Source organism: Thermobia domestica, chromosome 6 (genome assembly GCF_964235325.1).
Source record: "Thermobia domestica chromosome 6, izTheDome1.hap1.1, whole genome shotgun sequence".
Taxonomy (NCBI): domain Eukaryota; kingdom Metazoa; phylum Arthropoda; class Insecta; order Zygentoma; family Lepismatidae; genus Thermobia; species Thermobia domestica.
The window spans coordinates 9,287,193-9,312,685 of record NC_137459.1 but is presented as its reverse complement, the minus strand read 5'-3'; the positions used below and the strand labels follow the sequence as shown (position 1 = coordinate 9,312,685).

The window sequence follows — 25,493 nt, the reverse complement described above, 5'->3', positions numbered from 1 at the left end:
ATAGGTCATAGAGAGAGAGAGAGATTTAATAATTAAAATGACCGTTGGGCAACTATAGAGAGAGGATGGAGGGCGATCAAGAAATTTCTCTCTCTCTCTCTCTCTCTCTCTCTCTCTCTCTCTCTCTCTCTCTCTCTCTCTCTCTCTTTCTTTCTTTCTTTCTTTCTCTCGGGGCCGCGGTGGCTCAGTGGTAGAGCGTTCACCTCTGGTGCTAGGGGTCTCGGGTTCAAACCCTGCTCCCGCCAAGTGAACTTTGTGGTGGACAAACACCGTGTGCGTGGGTTTTCTCGGGGATCTCCCGTTTCCTCCCACTTTCTTCATTCCACCATTTCATTCGTTACTCATCATCACCGTCTTCTTTAGCCTAACCGGCATAACCGTGGGACGTAAAACTCAAAGATTTCATTTCTTTCTTTCTCTCTCTTTCTCTTTCTCTCTCTCTCTCTCTCTCTCTCTCTCTCTCTCTTTCTCTCTCTACTTCACCAAGAATGATAGTGAACTCTGATTGAACATGTTTGTAAATCGTTAGTTGGTATATATCGTGCGTATGGTGTATAATATTGCGCTATACTGTACTTTGGTAGCGTAGTAGGTCGAAATATCTTAAATGTTCTAGTCTAACCTACTACGGGGGGGGGGGGGGGGGTATAAGGAGATCGTTATTAATGCTGTATTTGTGTCGTGTTATTACTGCATTCGGTAGAAAGTAAAGCAGGAAATACGGGATTTTTTACTTTTAAGTGTCACAAAATGTGAAAAATACTTTCACACAATACTACAAAACACGAAATCAGAAATGTATATTCGAAAATATGTGAAGTAATACATACTGGTAATATGTGGAACTATTAAATAAAGAAAATAATGCTCCAACTCAAAATACCCCATTTCAGACAATGAAAGCCCAGAATATTAGTGGCATAATGAAACCACGTTATTATGAACTTCCGAATCTATTCGAATAAATTCTACAATGTACAAAGGAACCGGATTTAAGTGTGCCTCATAGTCAACGTACTGGTATCTGACGTTTAGATTCTTTGAGGATATTCTGTGAATTTCTCTTCTGTCTTCGAACTACCCTTTGATACCTCTTACATAATTACCCTTTCAGCACGTTCGTATGATGTGAACTATCATAGAATGACACATGCATGTGTGTAGGTGTTCCCCACACGTGGCAATCTCAAAATAATCGTTACATTTGAAATCTGTAGACTAAAGACGCCATGTTAAAATCATTTTTTTTTAAATGAAATTATGGGGAAAACTAATTGTTTTGACGTACTGATTACTTTTTCTTTAAATCAATCTTGTTCTGTGTAAAATTTAGTAAAGTTTATTGAACTGTGTGGATGACATCAGTAAGATAAGAATGTGGAAATATATCATTTGTTGACAGGGAAATAAATAAATGGCGTTGTTACTCTGCAGCCTTTAAATCAACTTCACAGTATTTTCTGCACGTTTGTCAACTTAGTTTTTGCATGTTATTTCTAAATAAACTGAATTCTTCAGCGATTACTTCATACAATTGTTGCTGTCGCGATAGGTAAATCAGCTTTTGCTGTTTGAAATGTGAGGTAAGCAAATGGAGATTCCTTAGTGGGGGAAGTCCGGTGCTCATATACACGGCGGATATATGATTACACGCGAATCGGATGCGAAAAGTGCACAAGTTCACGTGAAGTGGGAACTGAACAGCAACACCTATTGCCATCACTCACCACGACGGGCATGCCAACAATGTTCGTGGAACTCTGTTTACTCGTTCTATAGTAGTAATCTGTAGCATGAAGTCAAGTTCTTGTTGTCTTTGTGGTGGACAAACACCGTGTGCGTGGGTTTCCTCTGGGCTCTCCCGTTTCCTCCCACCTTCTACATTCCACCATTTCATTCATTACTCATTATCACAGTCTCCTTTAGCCTAACCGGCATAACCGTAGAACGTAAAACTCAATTTCATTTCATTTTTTTCCAAGTTCTTCTTGTGAACATGGTTAAAGCAACGCTTGATGGTTTAATTTCTTAACAGTGGAAAAGTAAAATTCGCTAACTTGTACAATCAATTTCCCTATTGTCGAAGTTTTTCATTTGTTACAGACAGTATTCAACCAAGTCCAAATTCATTCCCACTTGTCGCTCTGCCCTCTTCTGATAGACGAAATTTCTGCTGCCCCTTACCGTATTATTTCTTTCAATAAACGGGTTGTATTATCATTATTACTACTAGTAGTAGTAGTTGTTGTTGTTGTTTTTTAATGGGGCCGTCAATATCAAGGCCATTTGTCCCCGGCACGTCAACACAATTTCACAAAAACGGACTGCCATAAACAAAACTGACCCAAGATCTCCACCCCTCTCAATATAACATGTTTATTCTGGTGTTATCAGTCGCCAGAGCCTCGTTAGCCTGCATTACAATGAATGCAGTATATAAGGTGCACTACGGGTAAGTGAGGTTGCATTTAGGCACTCACAAGGAAGCGCCCCTCTCAACCCTAAACGGGTTGTAAAACAACGATTGACTTCACTAACTTAGGTTCATTGACACTGTATACAACTACTTAAGGCAATTTCACATTGTAATGGAGGGTATGTGCCCTCTGGATGGCAGTAGGTGATGTTAAATGGGTTATGTGCGATTATGCATTTTTACATCGACCCGTGTGTAATATATATTATGGATAGTCTTCTACGTTCATATATAGAATGTTCGGAAAAGACATCAGAAAACATCAGGTAATGAATTCTCACACGAAAACCTTATCCCATATTTTAACATGTGTGCATAAATGCATCATTTTGGAGCTATAACCCGCTATAAATTGATCAAAACGATAACATAAAGCAGCAGAATTTGAGAACGAAATGTCAGTTCCAGATCGAGTAATGGCTATTTTTATATCATTCCGGCGACCCGTAACTCTGAAGTGATACATTTGTTTACCAGTCTTGGTCTATACTCTTTTCATGTTTTCGTTGGTTGATTTGGATTTAGCATCTCTTCAGCAGCGAGGCAATATGAAACGTAGACCGACAGTTTAACGTGGGATCCGAACCACATGAGTTCCGTCCGGGTATTCGTGTTTTCATGTGAGGATTCATTTCTCAAAATGTCTTTGCGTATTTTGTAACACCGTGCATAACACAGTCATTCGTGTTTGAGTACTGAACTTCTGAAGAAAGAAAAATAATCTATCTTTTTCGAACATGATTCTGTGTAGAGGCTGTCAAGATATTACGCTATAGTTGTTAAGTTTGGCTTCTACAGCTTGTAGTTACTTTCAGATGATGTATTGAACTCCAGCATGACAACCTGTACTTTTCCACAAGCTTCAGTGTAACTAAAGTTCAGCTAAGGTAACAGTTATTTCTTTCTAGTTATATATTTTGGTCATCTTTAGTCCCGCAAAAGTTTGCACATCATTCTGAGAACTTTTTATTCCGTATTTTAAGTTTCCGCTTCCATTAAGTTTCGTATATTTTCCTCCGTTTATTATATACATTTTTCACCGTAGTTCAAATATACGCAAAACTTTACAGTTTTTTCGTTTTAACCAACAATAAATTTCTTCTATTTTTTTCAAAGATTACAGTAAATCAAAGAACCAAATCTGAATGTTAGTATTTTGGCCATAGTAAAGTATTTTCAAAGAGTCATGGTAAAGACTTTCCTAGTTATTGCTTATTTTTCATTCTAGTCTTAACCACATTTAGGTATTTTCCTACCGAGGAACGATACCTCAAAGACACGGATAACTTTTGTTTCATACAATTTTGTAAATGTATACTTTGATCATAGAAATCGCTGTAATCGAAAATTGTCATGGTTTTTCTTTATTTACTGTTTTTTACAAAAATATCATACACCGCATGCTAAGCTAGTCTCTCCTCAAGAAAGAACTAAGTGGCAAAAGTTCACCTTCCTGATGCAATTTTACACAGCATGCAGACAACACTCCTTCCTTCTTTTTTTAATTTTATTTTTTTTTTTATTTATTTATTTATTTTTAATTTCTTCTGCTGCTAATTGCTTTAGTTTTCTAACTTTATGTTTGTTTATTTGTTTAAATCGAAGGATTCTCCCCGACATCACCTGTTTCCTCTGTGCATGCCTCATTGCTTTCCGTTTTTCCTATGTAGGAGATGACCAAAAAATACTGTATGGATATGCTCCCCCTTCTCCATACGGCACTGTCCCCGCTGGTTATGGTAGTAATGGCGCTGACCCTCGAACATACGAAGAGAATGGCCCAGCTCCAAGAGCCATGTTTGATGACGAAGAAGAGGCACCCGACCACCTCCCTCTGCATCCGGCCATTCGATCGCCTTCTGTTGATGGCGACAATAGGGGTTGGTTTGGTCAAAATTTTCATTTTTTTTTCCTAGTGTTTATTTTGCCACATTTGTTCTGTACATGATTGCTTATGTCGAGTAACTTTATTTAATTTTTCGGCTTCTACATTTATGGTGCTGATATTCTACTTGATTCAGATGGTAGAGAATGTGCATGTGGTCCTGTAGAAACTGTAATAACAGAATGTTATTTTGGAAAATAACGTAAGTAATCCTTTGCACGATCTATGGAACTAAAAAAGATAATGATAATTACAATAATTAAGATTTAACTCGATGCGTAGTACAGCACGCGGGTCAAAGGTATATGATGGTAGAGTTTTGGACGTCTTTTCACAACTACTAAATATTTAATATTAATACATTTCTTTAAGTTCTGCTTGACGAATGCGAGGTGATTGGTAAACTTTTGTACATTTGTAATTTCTTCAATGTTTTGTGAAGAGTGGTGGTTTATTTGTATTTAGTGATCTAAAATATGATTTTTTTATTCTTTTCAAATAATTGCATTTACAACTGTTTAAGTTCCGAATCTGGTTATTAATTGCATCGAAAGCAGGGGTATAACTTTGATTTGGTAGGACTTACTTTCCAGTGAGGAGCATGCCGTGGATGCGGACGCAGCATTTTGCAAAATCATAATCAAGTTAACAGTAGACTATTTTTAATCTCAATTTTGATAATTATTTGTTTCCAGTTAGTGCCGTATCGGTGAGTAGTTACTAGAAGTTAATGTAAGAGTGGTATACAAATATGGAAATCAGTAGTTCCCAACCGGTGTGTACCCATATGTCGAGCAGTATCATAGGGTGTGTGGCGACATTTTAGAATTTAAAAGATCATAACGCTTTTAATAATTACGTAATTTTGATACAGACTGTACCAATCAACGCCTCCAGCGGGAGCAACTATAGTGACTACTTTATACAAACTATTATAACCCTTTTAAGGTTTTTTTTAGGTACATCATAGACTTTCAGTTAAGCAGCTACAGCATCATCCTTATTTATCCTAATGTCATGGTTCTACCTCATTCTCTTCAACATAGAACAACCTTTCAAACGGTACCATTCACATTTCCCTATCATGTCCCTGAAACGGAAAATCGGGATTTTTTCTGATTTTTTAAATTCAAATTTTAAGCCCCTCTCTACTCCCTATTGTTAATGCGCAGATCTTAAAATCAACTGAAAAATAGTAACGGGTTCACTAAATGTGTGTGCACAATTTCAAGCTTCTATCTTGAATAGTAAGGGCGGGAGAAAATATTTACCAATGAGCCCCACAGTATCCCAGTTTACTCCAAAAGACCCGGATGTAATATAAAAATTTCCTAAGACATCCCTAGGGTTATGGTCAGAATAGAACATAGTTTCAAACGGTACCATTCACATGTCTCCATGTATCTGAAGTGGAAAAATCACGAAAAGAGGGATTTTTTGTTTTAAAAATATCCCTTTATTTTGTTTTTGTCCCTCTTGACCTCCCTGTTTTAACGCAGAGATCTGAAAAACACTAATTGATGCACTGAATGTTCGTGCAAAATTTCAATCTTCAGGTGCAAAAGTAGGTGTGACCAAAAAATGTAAATTGGCCTATCATAAAATATTTATGACGTCATCACTTCCTATGTCTCGACGGAGAAAGGCGGGAAATCATAGGTAACAAATTGTACAATACCTTTAGACTTGAAGAAAAAAAAAAAGTAAAAAGCTATATTGGTACATTTTTGATAGAATAATGAAGACACTACTTTAGATACTAGAACTTAAAAGGGTTAATAAGAAACCAAACAAGTCGTAGGCATTCAATAAAGTGTGCCGTCAGTCAAGAAAGGTTGGGAACCACTGATGTAGGGAATAAAGTACGCACCACGTTCCTTTTTAGCTACATTACAGATGAGTGTTCTGGATTATATCGTCAACTAATTCGACCTGCAAGCGCTCGTTAAGGAATGTTTTGGTGTAAAAACACATGCGTCATTTCAAATTCTTTCCTGACACCTGATACCTGACAGCTGAAAGCTTTTCTGGAGGTGGATACTAACAAGAACTGCTAAGACTCAGACAGAACCACATTGTTTTTATAATTGGCGTTATTCATGTATAGGGATCATGTTTATGATATTAAAAATGTCATTAATAATTTTATTCATCATTGTATTATTCATTGTTCTGTGAATAATATCCAGATTCACACAATATTCTATTTTCAGCTTTAGTGTGCGGTTTCGTATGTATATGCTTTACAATTTTTTTCTAAAGTGCCTGTAATTAATTTTTTAATCAGTAGGAATTCCTTTTCGCTGTTCAACTTCCGTATGATTTTTTGATATTGAAGTTAATATGTTAGTTATTCATAATTCAGTTTAGTATGTTTTTAATCCTGTTTTTAGTATTAATGTTAAAAATTCCAAAGATATAGAAAAAAAGTTACTTATATGAAAGAACAGACGTACCGTAGTGTGGGGGTGACATTGAACACTTTGGAAAAAGAAATTCGAATAACTTCTTAGAACAGCTGAATTTTCACATGAAACTTTTTCAGATTGTATGTTGTTCTTTTAACTACGAAACTCATCTACATTTGCTCATTTACATTCGCAACGTGTTGAAATAAAAATAATAATAAAAAAATGCTGCGTTCAAAGTCGCCCCCAAGATGGGGTGAATTCGAACACTGAACTTTACATAATGATATCTGGGTCTGTGCAAGACTCCTGTTCAAAGAGAACCCCCATGTGGAAGAAATTGAACAGCTCTACATATAGATATTGATTTTATTGTGCTAGAACATAAACTGACGGAGCATAAGAAAAAAGAAAAAAAAATTGCAAATTTGATTCTGTATTTTGTCAGGAGTAAAAGTGAAAGTTTAACTAATTATATACACCTGTCTCATAAGTAGAATAAAACCTTCAGCGCATACTCTTTCCTCTGGTGTAAAAAAATATACATTCTACTTTACTTCAAAGTTGTGTTATTGCCTTCCAAAGTTGAAAAAAAAAGCAATTTTATATATCAGTGTAGGATTTATTCAGAAACAAAATGAGGTCTACCATGGATACCTAGATGAACGTCATAGGAAATTTTCAACTATTTCTTTTGCTTTGTTACATTGGCTAAGTAAAGTAAGATATTATTGTAATTTTTGTGTTGACACTATGTCATTGAAGTTTATTTATTTATTTATTTAGTTACTAGTAACTGAATTGATGACAAATTCTTTGCTTTATATTATATTGTAAATGTTGAACAATGTTGTTCTTGTGTCTACAGTTACAACTAACAATAACAATCTTGTCACGTATTCAGGTATACCAGACTTTTGAATACGTAACTCGCGCTGCAGGAAGTTATTCCATAAATAATACTTCGCGATAGCAGATACTTATATGAGAATCAGTGTATCTTATTACAATAGATAAGATATAATTATATGTGGTGTGTACTTATTTGCAGCTTTATCGACTGTTTAACATTTAAATAATAATGATAAATTCAGTCGATTGATTTCACATAATATATTTTACTGAAGCTAATATAAGTGTTCAGTCAGAATGTACTGATTCTGAAGTGTTTATTTGTAGGGATGAGATGGCGAGATCCCAATCTCACCGAAGTAATAGGGTTCCTCAGTAATCCTAACAATGTGATCAAAGCAAACGCTGCTGCCTATTTGCAGCATTTGTGTTATATGGATGACCCAAATAAGCAGAAAACACGGTCATTGGGTGGCATTCCACCATTAGTGAAGTTACTAAGCCATGAGGTACCAGACGTCTATCGCAATGCATGCGGAGCTTTAAGGTAAGAGTTCTGAATGCTAACTTTTTTTTGTGTGTGTGTGTACAGAAAATTTGAATCATTGTTGTCTTTTGCATGTACGAGATCATATTTTAGAATATATACGTCACAATTTTTTCTGTTTTACTCTGAAAAAAATTTCCGCCTTACGAAAAATCTGTTAGGAAAGTTGTGACGTTGTAAAATTATTTTCTTTTGGCTCGAGACTAAAGTTAAACTTGGAGTACGGAGCACTATTCTACAAGTCAAAATAAAGCGAAAAATATATATAATTGTATATCTTGGGTCCTTGTCTAAAGACGCGAATTGCACTATATGGGAACGTCGCAAGAACCACGATAAAATGTACCAATCTGTCAAATAGTTACATCGATTGTTTCCAGATGGTAGTTAAAATTGATATACGTTGACACTAGCAGTACTTATTAGCATAAAAATCGATGTAACCGTTTGATGGATTCGTAGACCAGTGCTAATGTTTCCAAGTTAATCTACGACCTTGCCATACAGTGAAATTTTGATTCCTTATACCGGATGAAGACTGTGGATGGTATGCCATTATGTAGGATTTTCGCTTAATTTTACCTGAAGAATAGCACTTTGTTGTTCGTGGCCGCCATTTTTAGAATCACCCGATATATATATATATATATATATATATATATATATATATATATATATTTGAAATTGGATTGGATTTGATTTGAGTTTAGTGCCTCGTTCAGCAGCCAGGCTGTGGGAAACGTGAATCTACAACTTAGTGGGTTCCGAACCACGTAAGCTCCCACCGGGAATCAAACCCAAGTCTTCCTCACCTGTAATTTCAAATTTCAGGTTTCGGCTTTTGTATCAGACTGACACCAGTCTCTGTATCTTGTCAACTTGTCAATTTAGTGTAAGCAGATTACGTGAAAACATACATAAGTTTTTATTTTTTCTCCTTAGGTTCAATTACTACTGATTAAAAAAAAAAAATAGTACTAACAAAATTCTATATATAGCTGTACAACCATCTTATAGGGGAACAATGTGTTCTGAAATCTTTCCCATGTTTTATTACTAAGTTGGCAAGCTTCTATATTTATAGGTAGGGCTGAAGGAAAGCTATTCTTGATACGGGTCGTTTTTGTCCACAACTAAGAGTTCACAATCCTACGCTATTTTATCGGTGCATATGCTGGTAGATTGAGTGGAATAATGTTATTTTAACCATTCTTTCGTTATAAAGAATAAAACAGTCTCATCTCACTATCTTATTTTCCTTCTTTTTTCAGAAATCTATCGTACGGACGACAAAATGATGAAAATAAACGAGCGATCAAAAACGCTGGTGGGATTCCCGCATTAATAATGTTACTACGAAAAACACCAGATGTTGAAGTCAAAGAACTGGTTACAGGAGTACTCTGGAATTTATCTTCATGTGAAGTAAGTACCTTCTTGTATATTAGGTGTGACAGTCCACAACAAAAAACCTGCAACACAAGCATGTAAGATTATTGTGAAACTACGCCTAACAGCGCAGGGAATCAACGTAACGTCTAATTGGCACGAATCACACCAGAGAAACCTCGGCGTCCTCCCCTGCTCACTTATTTTGGAGCAAAAGACTTCGTCGTTTTACAATAAACTTACATGCTCATTGCAGGTTTTGTGCTGCGGACTGTACAAGCAAACTGTTTGTATATTTACTTTATTTCAGTTGTATACTACTGTAGCATTCATGCTTTTGTAAGATAGTTCCTTTAAAAAATTATGTCTTATCACCCTCCCAACACACACTGTCCTCTTTCAATAGCACAATTTGAAGTATAAAACTGTATGAAACTTGGTTGTACCTTTTGCTAATGTAAACTAGAGACTAATACAGCAGAATCAATAAAGTAAGACTGTGAAAAAATGCGATTGGACCGCAAATCGAACCCAGGTCTTCAGCCTATAGTGCCGATCACCTAACCGTTACGGTACCCGTCCACTGCCTGATTAAGCTACTCTTGATCCATTCAAATCACATGACGGTACAAAAGCTAAGTTGTGCTTGGACAGTCCATTACAGTGGGGTATGTAGAAGTACGCGAAGGAGGTTAAAGATTCCTAATTTGAATACCACTCATTTTAGCATTGGAACTTCTTGTATACAATAAAAGACAGGTCTGATGACATGTCTGATGAAGGCAAAGTTAATTTGCCGAAACTGTAACGCTATTATTTATTAGTTAATATATGCTTTGGTCAGAATTTGTCTTTTATTGTATCCCTAGTTTGTATTATTTCAGGTGTTTGTGTGTATATATCTTACACGATAAATCTTCATTTTTCTATATCATCTTGCGGAAGGAGGTGGTTAAAACTCTGAAACTCCCATCTTGCGTACGCCACTGATCCATTAAGTTTACTAATGAACATCTAATCGATTGATTTTTCAATTTTTAGCTTTAATACGTAATTCAAGCACCAGTACATGGGTATTCTTGCATGCAGAGAATAGACGATGTGTATTCTGATTGGTTAAGCACTGACCTCAAAAGTGAAATGAGTGGCTAGTCAGGGAGCGGGGTAGATATCTTGTTGGGGCCGCGATTGCTCAGTGGAGGAGAGTTCACCTTTAGTGTATGAGGTCCCTGCTTCGATCTCAGTTTGCAACAAGTGAGCTTTGTGGTGGACAAACAGCATGTGCATGGGTTTTCTCGGGATTCTCAGTTTCCTGGCACTTTCTTCATTCCAGCATTTCATTCATTTCTCATCATCACCGTTTCATTTAGCATAGCCGGCATAATCGTGGGACGTAAAACTTAAAGATTTCATTTCAAAGATATCCTGCTGGTCAGTAGCCAAATCATCTTAACCCTTTCGTGGGCGAATTTTTCTTCAACGGATGGGACTATACCTTCTCTATGCTCCACATTGCACACTCAAAACAAACAAACAAAATCATTTCTCAAGTGCAATTCCCATTTCCATAGTGAAAAGACTAATGGGAATATCGTTTCCCATTGCAGCAAATAAAAGCATACCTAGACTCCCTTGGCGGGAAGTATGCTTCCCATTGCCCACAAAAGGGTTAAGTCAAAGATCCGGGTTTGATATTTTGTCCAGTTGCACCTTCTCAATCTGATTTTCATCCCATTCACATCTATAGTGGTAATGTTGCAATGAAAAATTCGTATAGTTTTTCTTTATCATAATTATGTGGGAAATTTCCTTCTCATGAACATCATCATTCCTCCTCTTCTGGAAGATGACTTTTTTTACAATTACTTCTCTATAGAAATTATCCACTCCCATCAGCTGCGATATATTTTTTTTTTTTTTTTTTATCCGCCTCTAAAAGAAACTGTCTAAACAAATTGTATTTTATCCTCATCGTGGCTACTTATCTCCAAAATTATTCTTTATTATCTTCTTTCAGCATGTCTTTATTGCATTTCTGTTCCACTCATCTAATCGTCTCCATACCCTCATTCAAATTTATTTGTATTTACAGCATTATTTATAGCAGTATGGAAGAACACAAGTTTCCCATTTTATACACTGAAAATGTATTCTAGAAAAAAATAGTGAATAGTTTTCATGTAAATAGAAAATTCTACATGGTTTGATAATGAATTGTCGACGGATTTCCTTGTGATTGTATTATTATATACTTTACTAGCAGAATCCCCGTTCTTCGCACGAGGAGAATAAGTTTCAATTTGGACATAAAGGACTGAATATGCATTTAAACGGTATTGGAAGTGTCACTGTTCATCTCAGTGACCCCGAAAGCTATGGATTTGGCACTAATATCGGTCAATTTTGATGTTTTTTTATGTATCTTCCCCTCTCCCCTAAATTCATTTTGTGTTAAATGAAAAATTTGTATACGAAGTTTCATCTTCCAATCTTGACAAGATCGTGAGATACTAAATTTTTCGCATAAATCTTGACCACTACTCACCTCCCACCTCCTCCCAAAATTGCACCATCAAAGTAAAATAATAAAAAACCATCCTATCGTCGCTCGAAAGTAAAAACTAGTGTAAGGATGTTTGTCCCCAGACTACTCCTAGACCGATGAACTTACTTTGATTTCTTCTACCTGACTTGACCCCTTTCTAGCTTAGTTTTTTATCATGTTACTTTGACTGGAATCCATTTCTTAAGGGGAGGTGAGTAGCGGTCAAGATTTATGCGAAAAATTTAGTATCTCACGATCTTGTCAAGATTGGAAGATGAAACTTCGTATACAAATTTTTCATTTAACACAAGCGAATTCTTGTCCCGGGGTTTCTGAAAATTCATGTTTTAAAGAGGGCATGGAGACATATGCATATATACATGGAAGGGTGGATGGATGAGTGCATGTTCCGGCATAACTCTGAACGCTTGGAGCAATTTCAATCAAACTTGGTACAACCATCACCTACAGTATGAAAAACAATATTGTATGAGTAAGATCGTCTGGCACACACAGGGGGAGTGGGAGGAGATGGCATATGAAAATAATCGAAAATGACCGTCGAATTCATAGTGTTTGGTCGCCGAGGTGAATTGGGACACTCTCGATGCCGTTTATGTCCAATTCCAGTTCCCCAGTGTATCCAAGGAGCTGAAATGGTGACATGTAAAAATAATCAAAAACAACAGATATAAGCGTCGAATCTATAGTTTTCGAGTCCCTGTTGATAACAGTTCCTGTGCCTTTAAGTCCAGGTCTAGCTGCCACTGGGGGTAAACCCACCTAGCACTCCTAGGAGAGTGAGATTTGAGAGAGGTGCCTTATAACAATAATTATAAAAATGATGGATATTAATGGTTGAAACCATAGTTTTCGGGGTCGTTGAGGTGAAATGTGACACTCCCGATGCTGCAGAAGTCCAAGTTCAGCCTGGATCAGCACGTCTGAAGTTGGTATATAAAATAATCGAAAAAGTGTGATATTAGCGTCGAATCAATCGTTTTTGGTTTCACTAAGTTAATTGTGGCAGTCCAGATGCCGTTTAATTTCAGCTTTAGCTAGAGGGACATTTTAGTCAGTATTTGTGAAATACATGTTTCAGTAACAACCCTAGAGCGCGTCTTAAGTGATTTCTCAAGAAAAAGATCCAAATAAACTAGTTATTTTAGTCAGTTTTCTCAAATAAGCTTCAGGCGATTTCGTTAACAATACGACATATGTAATTTCTCCCTAAAGGATCCACGAAGGATAGAGTGAGTTTTCTTCAAAATTTTCCGAAAACTTCTGTTATAATTATGTTCATGTTTTCATAAACATCTGCAACATGACATCATTTAAGGAATGGGAGCACACACCTTCTGATTCACTTCCGTAATGAGAAAGCAAAAATGATGATTGTTTCACGAAGATTTAAATTTAGTGTTGCCTGCTAAGATGAATGTAGATCGTTGAATTAAAATATATTCTTCTGTGCTTCCAGAATGGTTTTTTAATAAATAATAATAATAACAAAAATGTGTTTCTACTATCATAACTGGATTATACTAATCTATTTTTCTTTTCCTTTCCTTTTTTTTTAGGATCTTAAGAAATCCATAATTGATGATGGATTAGCGGTAATAGTAAACCACATAATTATTCCCCGTTCTGGTTGGGATCCTACTTCACCTGGAGAAACATGTTGGTCGACAGTGTTTAGGAATGCTTCAGGAGTGTTGAGGTAAGTACATATGTATTTGTACAATTACGTATCGTCTAAGATTACAGCTGTCGTGTTCCAATCAAGCCTCGTTAAGGCATTTACGCAAAATACTGAAACAAAATACAGGGTATCCCACAAAGAGATTTACACTGCTTGAACTTAACTGAAACAAATTAAACAAAATATGATTCTTTCTAAGTCAGAAAGATGTTCAAAACATTGCTGATGATGTTCTAATATGGAATATGTTCAAAATGTCCTCCATTGGCAGCAATACATCGTCGGCAGCGCTGTGAAATAGACCGACAGACATGTAATATGCTTTACATTGCAATGCATTTACAGTAGGGTGGGCCGAAAACGGCCGAAAAATTTTTTTTTTTAGAAAATTAAATTGAGTACCGTGCAAAAGTTGTAAAATGTTCTATTATGTTTCCTCACCAAACTAGAGCCGGATAAAAAGATATTTAACCGGGCCCCGGGGGCCCCAAAGAACGTTAATTTTTTAAAAAATAGTTTCGAGCAGTGAAATATTGAATTTTTTTTTAGAAAGTTAAGTTTGAGTATCATGCAAAAGTTGTATAATATTATGTTATGTTTCTTCACCAAAATAGAGCCGGATAAAAAGATATTTAACGGGGCCCCCGGGGCCCCAAAGAACGTTATTTTTTTTAAAAATAGTTTCGAGCAGTGAAATATTGAATTTTTTTTTAGAAAGTTAGGTTTCAGTACCGTGCAAAAGTTGTATAATGTTATGTTTCTTCACAGAAGCAGAGCCGGGAAAAAAGTTATTTAACCGGGCCCCGGGAGCCCTAAAAAACGTTTATTTAAAAAAAGATAGTTGTAAATAGTGAAAATATTATTTTTTAGAAAGTTAAGTTTGAGTACCGTGCAAAATTTATAATGTCATGTTTCCTCGCCAAAACAGAGCCGGATAAAAATATATTTAACCGGGCCCCGGGAACCCGAAAGAACGTTAATCCTGAAAAAATATGGTTGTGAGTAGTGAAAATATTATTGAAATATTTGTTTTCAGAAAATTAAGTTTGAGTACCGTGCAAAAGTTGTATATTGCTATGTTTCTTCCCCAAAACAGAGGCAGATAAAAATATTTCACCAGGACCTGCGGGTCCGAAAAGTGTTATTTATTTATTTTTTTTTTAATATATACCATTATTTTAAGTATGTATAGAAAATTGGTTAAGATTCCTAATACTTTAACTTGACCCCAGGATTTTAAATGTTCTGATCTGATGTGCAGCTCTTCGTCTGATTGGTGTTTAGTAGATATAATAGTACGGACACAAATACATAAGGTAAGATTGAAAAATTGACCAAAAACACCAAACCAGCCCAGAACTCACCACGTGGAGATGGCTACACAGCGAGTTCTTCCCACCCACCTTCCTCTTACTTAAAGCTCCTTAGTTGAATCTTGGAACAAAATATTGAGATTTATTTTCGAAGCTTGGTAGATACTTTCGTGCTTCCAGTTTTGCGCGAATATAACCGTCTCGTGCAACACTACCGCATACTTCTGAAGAAGGTTCTGTTACTACCTTTACACACCTCTCCAAAGCCTGTGTGTGGAAGGGAAACGTGACAAACTGTGAAACCTCCTCTTTTCCACAATCATTTCGGTTAGTTCTTCTGTCGATACGTTAGCCAAAATTGGAGGTTTCGTTGCTATTACTTCTGACCAATCGATCAAGTCGATATAATCCGCATATTCTTCAGTGCTTTGCCTACTGCAATTGTCAATTAGAACTATAGCTTGGTATTTTCGGCCATCAAAATAGACCCTTAAAATTAGTAGCTTTACACTGTAGACGGTTTCTTTTTTTCTCTTTCTTTTTTCTTTTTTTGCTAGTTTCCTATGGATTCTGGTTTTATCTTGTCTTGGTTAGTTTTGTTCAGTAAATTAATATCTTCTAAAACAGCGGATACAATTTTAGCAGCCGACTTATTCGAGACACCTGTTAAATCTTTGGCGGTACTCATTTGTTTAGGGCTCAGTATTGTTTATTTAGGTTTACTTCAGATTTTATTCTCTAAACGATAGCTCCATGCGAACTCTTCATCGACTGAATTTGGCGTGGAAGCACTTAATGTATGTTCCAAGTGCGTGATTGAGGCTAACGATTGTAACCCTCTTGTATTTGGTACCGCAGCATCATAATCGATCTGTGTGTCATGCTTTCTTTTGAGTCTATGGGGTTCTGCTTTATCTACATTGTCAATCGTCATTTGTCTCTGATTTCTCTGATCTAATATAAGCTCCTACTCCAAATGCGGCATTTAATTTGATTTATCACACTTACAGGTTACTCTATCGCAGCATTTGTAAGAGAAAATATCAAATAACTTCTGAGCACCGTTCTTAAATTTCTTTAATTTGGCTCTTAATGGAGGTGTCTTATTTCTTAATCGGGTTAATGATCGTTTTGCATTTTGGCTTGTAATTCAAAATCATATCCTTAATTCGAAGGCAAGACAATACAGGAAGAGAGGCTCGCAGTCATATTGTTTCTAGTTTATTTGAATTCAGCAATGTAAGCGCCGCCTTCGGAAAGCCAGTGTTGTGCATTTTGCATCCAGATGCGAAAAAGTGATATTCTCTTAAAGTTTGAGAGTTCTGAGCTGGGCTCAACACAAAGGTTTTTCGTGGTTAATATGGTAATGAAAGTTAGTTAAGGTTTCAATAGCTACTTGCGTATATTAAAACCATGTATTTCATGTTTTATGTATTAATAGTATTGTCTGGAAAAATGTTCTTATTACCTAAAATCGTTTTATTTCAACAAAAAATTAGGAACTTTAGGGCCACGGGGGCCCGGTTAAATATTGTTTTAAAATCAACATATTTGACATGGCTTCATTTCGTACCAATACACAACTTTTGATAACTACTCAATCCTGAATATCTGAAAAAAATTTTTTCGGCCCACCCTAATTTACAGGCAGTTTCAATCTCCTTTCTCATGGCATCAGCGTATGTCGTTTTGTGGCGTAGACGTTCTTCTTTAGAGTTTCCTCAGAAAGAAGTCCAAGGTGTTACATCGGGAGATATGGGTGGATACCTGATACTTCCTTGTGAGCTTATCCACTTCTCAACAAATGTTTCATTTAGGAATTATCGAACGTCTCGATGATGATATGGCGGTGCGCTATCTTGCTGAGAAAACTATCTTCATCTAGATACAGTTGATGAACAGCTGGCACAATTTTTTGCTGCAGTATGTTAAGATACTCTACACCTGTCACTGTTCTTTGAAAAAAAAAATGGCCCGACAAGTCCTCTGACAGATATATCACACCACGCAGATAACCCAAGAAGAATAACAGCTCGTTCTTCTATAACATTGGAATTAGTTCTTGTCTAGTACACACAGTTGAGGCGATTGGTGGTTCCATTCAATTTAAAAGTCGCTTCATCAGACCAAACAGTAAAATCAGTCAACTGTTCATTATCGCAAATCTATTCACAAAATTGGAGGCGCCTATCAGGATCGTCCTCATTGATTGCGTGAAGCAACCTGAAAATATAAGGTTTCCATTTTGCTTGCTTTAAAATGCAGTAAACACTTGATTTCTTACACATGTGATTCATGCAAAGCTTGCCGTATGGACTTCCGAGGGTATCTTGTGAATATTTTCAACACTAGTTCCACCTTCTCTTTTCGTTCGCTGCTGATTTTCTCCTGCCACATCGTCCCTTCTTCAGATCGCAAACAGTTCCTTCTCTCTCAAATTTGTCGAGTAATTTCGTAATTGTTACACGTGATGGAGGTGCAATATCATCTCTGTACTACTTTCAAGTTCTCACATTTTCAGAAACACTTTAAAATCCACTTTTGTTGCTCAAAGAAAACGGTTTCCAGTCATTGTGTTGCTACTGGCAACTGAACTGAAAATAAAAGAAAAACAACAACTGAATAAGAAAGAAAACGAAAAAAATTAATGGCTACACACACTGATCATGAGGGCTCCAAATAATAACAATTTGACGTTCTCTCTGGTGTTAACATGCAAACAATGTAAACGCCTTTGTGAGACACACTGGATTCTTCGTAGGTTTCTCAATTGTTTCCTCTTTAATCTCTGTAAACTTTTCGCAGCTTCTTCAGTAATATACATGTAGATCGAAAGAGTCACTGTTTCCTTAAGCGAGTGTTTACTATCCAACATATAGATGTGAACTCATCTTTGTCTGTTTGCGCTTTAATTTTCACAAAATCCCAATTTTGATGAAACTTGGTTTGTGTGTGTTTGGAGACTGCAATTAACGCTACTTCTTCTGGTTGTAATTCAATCCTAGATTTTATACATACTGAGATGTGAAGGACATCCCTTCGCTTATTTTTATTTATTTGTTTATTTATTTATTTTATTGCACATGACATTACTAGAGCCTTTCCATTTCAACTGTGCCCTTGCTGGGGCTGCTGTCGATGTATGTTTTGCCGTACCTTCCTCGAAAGAAGAGGGATAAGTTGCTTCAGCCGAAATGTTTCTAATTGTTGGATGCGGAAGTTGCCATAATAAACTATTTTACAAACTTCGCTGTGCACTGTCTTGTTAGCCATTGTAAGTAGCCTATAATCTTCACTCGTCAAGACCAAACGACTGAATGACAAATTGGCAACACAGCTGACGTCATTCATTTCTTTTCCCTAAGCAAATGTAAGGTTTTCTCCGTAAGAGGGTTGCGGGGGTGGGGCCGAAGAATATTTCACATATTTTCCGAGGGCACACTTGAAATAGAAAAACTCGAGTTGATCTAAAGTCATTTATTGAAGTATTTTTGTGGGGGACGAAAAGTATGTAAGCATATTGTATTTCATTTTCAGTAGGAGTTCAGGAAGTTAGGTGGGAAGGAAATGGATCTGAGAATTCCGGAAATTTTACGTTCTTTTACGGGGAAGGAAACAAAAATCACCAGTTAGGAACAGGGTTTTTCATTCATAAACGTATATTACCAGCAATTAAACGGGTTGAATTTGTCAATGACAGACTTTCTTTTATTACTCTTAAGGGACGGTGGTGTGATATTATTGTTTTAAATGTACATGCCCCAACTGAAGATAAGGATGACGATATAAAAGACAGTTTTTACGAAGAAGTGGAACGGATATTTGACCAACTCCCGCGATACCATATGAAAATTCTATTAGGGGATTTCAATGTGAAGGTAGGACGAGAGGATATTTTCAAACCGATTATAGGGAACGAAAGTCTGCATAAGAAAGTAATGACAACGGTGTTAGGCTCGTAAATTTTGCATCATCCAAAAACCTAATCGTGAAGAGTACAAAATTCCCACATCGCGACATTCATAAATATACTTGGACATCACCAGACGGGAAAACACATAATCAAATTGATCACGTTTTAGTAGATAGAAGAAGGCAATCTAGCATAATTGATGTCCGGTCGTTTAGAGGGGCTGATTGTGACACCGACCACTACCTGGTAGCAGCGATAATACGAGAGAGGTTATCGTTGAATAAAGGTAATATTCATTGTCCGAAAACGGAGAGATTCAATTTAAAGAAATTAGAAGAGAGCCAAGTAAGAGAGAAATACCAGATTGAAGTTTCGAATAGATTCTCGGCTTTAGAAGATTCGGAGTGCACTAGTGTTGAGAATACCTGGATTGAAATTAGAGATAGCATTAAAATTTCAGCAGAAGAAAAATTGGGACACGCGGAAATACGTAGGAACAAACCATGGTTCGACCAGGAATGCATAAAACTAGCAGAGAAGAGAAAACGCAAAATTACGCTGCCTACAAAATCCGAATGAAATAATCACACAAAATTTCGCACATATCAGGCGGGAAACTTCCAAAACTTTTAGAACAAAGAAACGCGATTTTCTGAAAGCTAAAATTAAGGAACTTGAAGATAATAGTAAATATAAAACATCCGGGACATGTATAAGGGAATCAACGAATTTAAGAAAGGCTATCAGCCTCGTGCTTATATATTAAAGAAATCTGACGGTACAGTTCTCACTGACACGGATAGCATCTTAAATAGATGGAAAGATTTCTTTGACGATTTGCTTAACACGAGAACGAAAACTAGTGTGCGTGGAGAAATGGAGATACACACCGCAGAACCGTATATTCCAGAACCCAACCGAATAGAAGTAAAAACTGCTATAAAGAAATTAAAGAAACACAAATCTCCGGGTGTAGATGAAATTCCGGCTGAGTTAATTTTAGCTGGAGGCGAGAAATTGTGGAACAAGATACACAAACTCATTCTCCTTATCTGGAACAAGGAAGAATTGCCACAAGAGTGGAAAGAATCAATCATTGTTCCAATTCACAAGAAAGGCGACAAAACTGACTGTAATAATTATCGAGGCATCTCTCTTCTGTCAACATCCTATAAAATTCTTTCAAATATTCTATTAGCAAGACTGACCCCATACGCAGATGAAATTATTGGAGATTATCAATGCGGATTTAGACGGAGTCGATCAACTATCGACCAAATATTTACCATTCGCCAAATACTCGAAAAAAAGTGGGAATACAATACCCCGGTACATAAACTATTTATTGATTTTAGAAAGGCGTACGACTCGGTTAGGAGAGAAGCATTATACAACGTTCTTACAGAACTTGGAATACCGAGAAAGCTAATTAGATTAATTAAGATATGTTTAAATGATTCCGAAAGTAAAGTCCGGGTAGGAAGATTTTTGTCCACGACCTTGCACGTCGAAAATGGCCTGAAACAAGGAGATGCGTTGTCGCCATTATTATTTAACTTCGTTCTGGAATACGCTATAAGGAAAATCAAAGATAGCAACGAGGGCCTACAGTTGTACGGTATTCACCAAGTTATGGCATATGCTGATGACGTAAATTTAATAGGTGGTGATAGGAGAACAATAGAAAGAAATGCAGAGATCTTACTAAACGCTTGTAGGGACATGGGTTTAGAAGTAAATGCAGAGAAAACTAAATACATGGAAGTGTGTCGGGACCGGAATACAGCAAATTATGGATGCGTTAAAATATTAAATTATACTTTTGATAAAGTGGATAGTTTCAAATACCTAGGATCAATATTAACAGAGGAAAATCATACTCACGGAGAAATTAAATGTCGACTAAAAGCAGGGAATTCGTGTTACTATTCGGTTCAAAATCTCTTGTCGTCGCGAATTCTGTCGAGAAATGTGAAGCTTAAAATATACAAAACGGTAATCATGCCTGTTGTTTTGTATGGCTGCGAAACATGGTCACTTACTCCGAGGGAAGAACATAGACTGAAAGTATTTGAGAACAAGATCCTGAGACGAATATTCGGACCCAAGAGGAACGGGAATGGGGAATGGCGGAAACTTCATAACGAGGAACTACATAATTTATATGGTTTACCCAACATTGTTAGGGTCGTGAAGTCTAGGAGGCTCAGGTGGGCGGGTCATGTAGCTAGAATGGAAGAAAGTAGAAACGCTTTCAAAGTCTTGACAGGAAGACCAATCGGAAAACGACCATTAGGAAGACCTAGGCGCAGATGGGAGGACAATATTAAGATGGATCTCGCAGAGATTGGAATACAAAGTAGAAACTGGATGCAATTAGCTAAGGATAGAAGTCAGTGGAGAGCTTTTGTGAACGTGGCATTGAACCTCCGGGTTCCATAGGCCATAGAGTTAGTTAGTTAATGTACGCATACCGAGATGGTCTTGTTCGAACTTCTCTTCGTAATGTAAGAAATCAGATTTAAAGAATTTAGTAGCCTCATTGGTGGTCCTAATTTATAAATTCACTTCGAAAAATCCTTTCGACATTTGGAGTTTACTTTTATCTTACTAAACTGTAGTTACTTTACAGTAGAGGTCTGTTTTTACCTGCTTTCTCCTCCCGTTTGATCAGACTTATTATTAGGTTGTCTAAAATATATATAGAGCTTTGGAGGTCAAAATTGAGAATACATTTAATGAGGTTTAAAAACATTATGAAATATGCGGCATTTTGTTCGATGACCTGTCATTTTTCCTTGGTCTCTCTTTAAAAATACAATAATAATAATAATATCACAGATGGTTTCGAAGATTGTTTTGTGAATGTGTCAGTTTGTGCTGGGAATTTTGTAGAGACCAAAAACAATGAGTCTGATAATACCAGGTCCGGGTTGTACGGTGGATGCATTAAAACCTTCGTGTGAAGTTGTCTCCATTAGTGACGGGTACTTAAAAATGTATGCGGTGTGGACGGTGTCAACATGGTATATGACACCCTTTCTGTCGACCAGTTTTCACTGTTGTCGACAGTACAGGTCCAAGTCGATCGTTCTGCTCAACGCCATCAGTTTCTGATGCACGATGCCCTTCCAATCCCACTAAATGCACAGCATAACCTTCTTGGGCGTCGGGGTGGGCTTTACCACAAACTGTAGAGCTTCCCACTTCAACCACTATCTGCTTCCCACATTGTTGTCGCAGGTTATCCAATCTTCATTACTTGTGATTAACCACTTTAGAAATATTTCATGTTGGTTACGTTTCACTAGAGATTCGCAGATAGAAATTAGATCGAGTAAATGATTTTAAGTGAATTATGTGGCACCCAAACACCGAGTTTCTTTTTGTAGCCAGCTTTCTTCAGATGATTTTAACACTGATTGGGTAATGGATATTTAGGTCATGAAAGTTTTACTCGACTTTTGCGAAAATGACGTCTACTTAAGCTGTGATTTGGTCATTACAGCGAGGAGTATCTCGGACATCTAAATTTCTAGAAGGAAAGAGATTGAACCATCTTTTTGTTGTTGCTTTTGGTAAGCATCGTGTCTATAAACAGCTCAAATTTATTCATGGTTCTCCGCGGCATTTGTGCCTTTACCGAAATAAATTTGTAAAATGTAGCAAAGTTTTGCGGAATGTTCTCCCATCTTCACTGCGCAATACCTGTTAAAAGAATAACGATATCTTTTTGCATATGTTCAAGCTTCAACTGTCAGCTGTCAAATGGGGACACGGCGGCTCTTACCTCTGGTACGTGGGGTCCCTGATTCGATCCCCGACCAGGTTAGTTTGTGGTGGACCATATTATTTCCGTGGGTTTTCTCGGGTTACTCCACATTTTCATTCCATCAATTTCTCCATCATTTACTTGCCTTCATCTGTCTTCCTTAGTCTAACTGGCGTGGAACATTAAACTCAAAGATTTCAGCTGTTACATGACGTTGGACCTAACCTGCTGCTACTTTTATACCCTCAGATTTGGGATACTAACACCAACTGGTGCGGAAAAGTCTCAAGCCCAGTATAATGTAAAGGGTCTTTGCTAGTAAGATAGTGAAATCGGTCCTTGATCCAAATTGGGTCGCTATTGACCCAAAAGGTTATCCTTGACCTAAAACTACCTCAAAAAAATTTGACCCCCTCCCCTTACCGAATTATCGTATCATACCTGCTCAAAATTGAATATTTATAAATTTTGGTGGGGGTGGTCGAAAAATTTTGAAAGTTTCACAAATTGTAGATACTATCTAGATGTAAATGTGTAATTTTTTTTTCAAAATCATCGATGCGTATCTTTTTTGCGTTTTGAAAATTTCAAAAAAATTGTAGGAAAAAATTTTGGGGGGACACGTCGCTGATTTTGGGTTAAAAATTTGTTATACCCTTAGGTACAACATATATTTTTTTCGGGGCCTGAAAGTGATGGCAACATTGTCAAAAAGAAATAAAACTGAAAACAAACGTTTTGGATCAAGGGCTGATTTCACTATCTTACTAGGAAAGACCCTTTGTTGTCTTCTCTCTGTACTTTCTCTAACTAGTCATAAAAATTGATTTAACCCAAAGATTGATATATTATGTAAACAGCCGTATTCAAGTTGCTCGTAGTACTCCGAAGCTTGAGAGGTTCCCGAGTTACGGGCGGTCAAATTTTGCGTCATATTTTCGTAAACAAAAATTCATATGTATTTAAATCATTCGATCGGATCCAATTTAGTATGGTTGTAGATCATGACATGCTATAAAGACATATGAAATCTTACATTGTGAAAGTTTACGGTTCCCAAGCTATACACAAATTTCTAAATATAATTGGGACGTAGTAAAAGCATAGTACATACAAAACAAGAGAGCTAGTCAATACGCTAAACTCGCTCAAATAAATTACCTTTTCATGTCAGTAAATTATTGAGGAAAGAAAAGTTCTTTGTTATTTTAAAACGAGCTAGTTCTTTGTTATTTTAAACTGTCATTATTGATATAAATAAATGTGAAATCCTCCAATAAATTTTGAGTAATGTTTTGTCGTTTTGTTTCCAGGAACGTGAGTTCGGCTGGGGAGTATGCGAGGAAGAAGCTGCGAGAGTGTGAAGGATTAGTGGACTCTCTTCTTTATGTAGTTAGATCAGCTATTGAAAAATCGAATATTGGCAACAAAAGTGTAGAAAATTGTGTATGCATATTACGAAATTTATCCTATAGATGTCAGGAAGTAGAAGATCCGAACTATGATAAGCACCCTCTTCCTACGCAAAGCAGGGCCGGAGCTCAACCCAAAGGTACAGTCTGCTTCCCATCTGGTGCTACTAGATTCTTCGTACTCTTTTATTATGATTGTTACAACTTGGTAACTAACATTGCAACATTGAGTAGACTTTTGATTCACATGTGAGGTATTGTTAAACCAGGGTTTGAAAAAGTGCAGCAGCATTGTTGAAGGAAGCCAACAAATAGTTGTGGTTGTAGAAGTGGTACAGGGGGAAGGGGTGGGACATTCTCTGACCCATTTTGCCCAAAAGCGACTTTCACAGGAGAACACTCGCAGGACTAAACAAAGACGGAAATTTTTGCATGTGACAAACGTCATTAGTTGATTGAATAAAGAATCAAAATATGGTGACTGGAATGAAGTGTTACTAAAACTTTCAATAACATGTATGTTATTTTAACTTTTTATTACTCATAATTTATTATTTAGATAAAAATTTGGACATAGTTTTTCAGTAAGTGCAATGAAAATAGACAAAGCAACACAAGGCATAACGTAAATTTTCAACTGCAAAAATAGTATACATTACTTTTAAAAAATGTATTTGTAAGGAGAACAATTATTAGCAGAATTTAACAGATTAATTTATAAAGCATGAAGAAAACCATGGAAGAGCAGCGGATTAAGTACCAAATCTTTCATTTGTACCATGGATACCAAAAATACCTTATTTACCAGTAGACTCAAACATTTTTTTTTTAATTTTTGGTAGAAAAAGGAACAATAAGGAAGTGCAAACTGTTTTTTATTAATATTAAAATAATTTCTTTCTTATATCAGTGATCCATACAGTGTAAGTTGTTTTACATTGAATTTAAGATTTAGCAAAATCACTTTCATTTGGATAAGAAACTTAAAACAAACTTAGAAAACAAAACATGGAAAAGGAAATCAAAATAATATAGCATACATAATTGACAGTATTATGAAGACAGAAGAAAAAAAAAAGAATAACAATCAATGAAAAACTATAGTGTTTGAAAGCCATTATCCATGCTATACGAAACATTTAAAAATACGAATTAAATTTGTTCATACACATGCAGTGCATTTTCCTACAAGTCAGTCTAAATGTAGAGAAATAAGCAGAGTTCCTAATTCATAGTACAATAATTGAGAAAGCAAGGAATTAACAGTGATAATATAACA

At 36.4% G+C, this 25,493-nt stretch overlaps 1 protein-coding gene across 10 annotated transcripts in view; it reads left to right on the top strand.

The window, feature by feature from the left end:
• The window catches only part of p120ctn (adherens junction protein p120), a 360,526-nt gene that overhangs the window by 288,331 nt on the left and 46,702 nt on the right, over positions 1-25,493 (top strand). For 8 of the 10 annotated variants that reach the window (XM_081761305.1, XM_081761302.1, XM_081761306.1 and 5 more), the window contains 5 exons: positions 4,147-4,356; positions 7,949-8,168; positions 9,440-9,593; positions 13,683-13,822; positions 24,116-24,354. In XM_081761305.1, the coding sequence (XP_081617431.1) occupies positions 4,147-4,356; positions 7,949-8,168; positions 9,440-9,593; positions 13,683-13,822; positions 24,116-24,354 (963 nt within the window). The remainder of the gene's footprint in view (positions 1-4,146; positions 4,357-7,948; positions 8,169-9,439; positions 9,594-13,682; positions 13,823-24,115; positions 24,355-25,493) is intronic. The other 2 variants (XM_081761309.1, XM_081761308.1) reach the window with 1 other exon arrangement.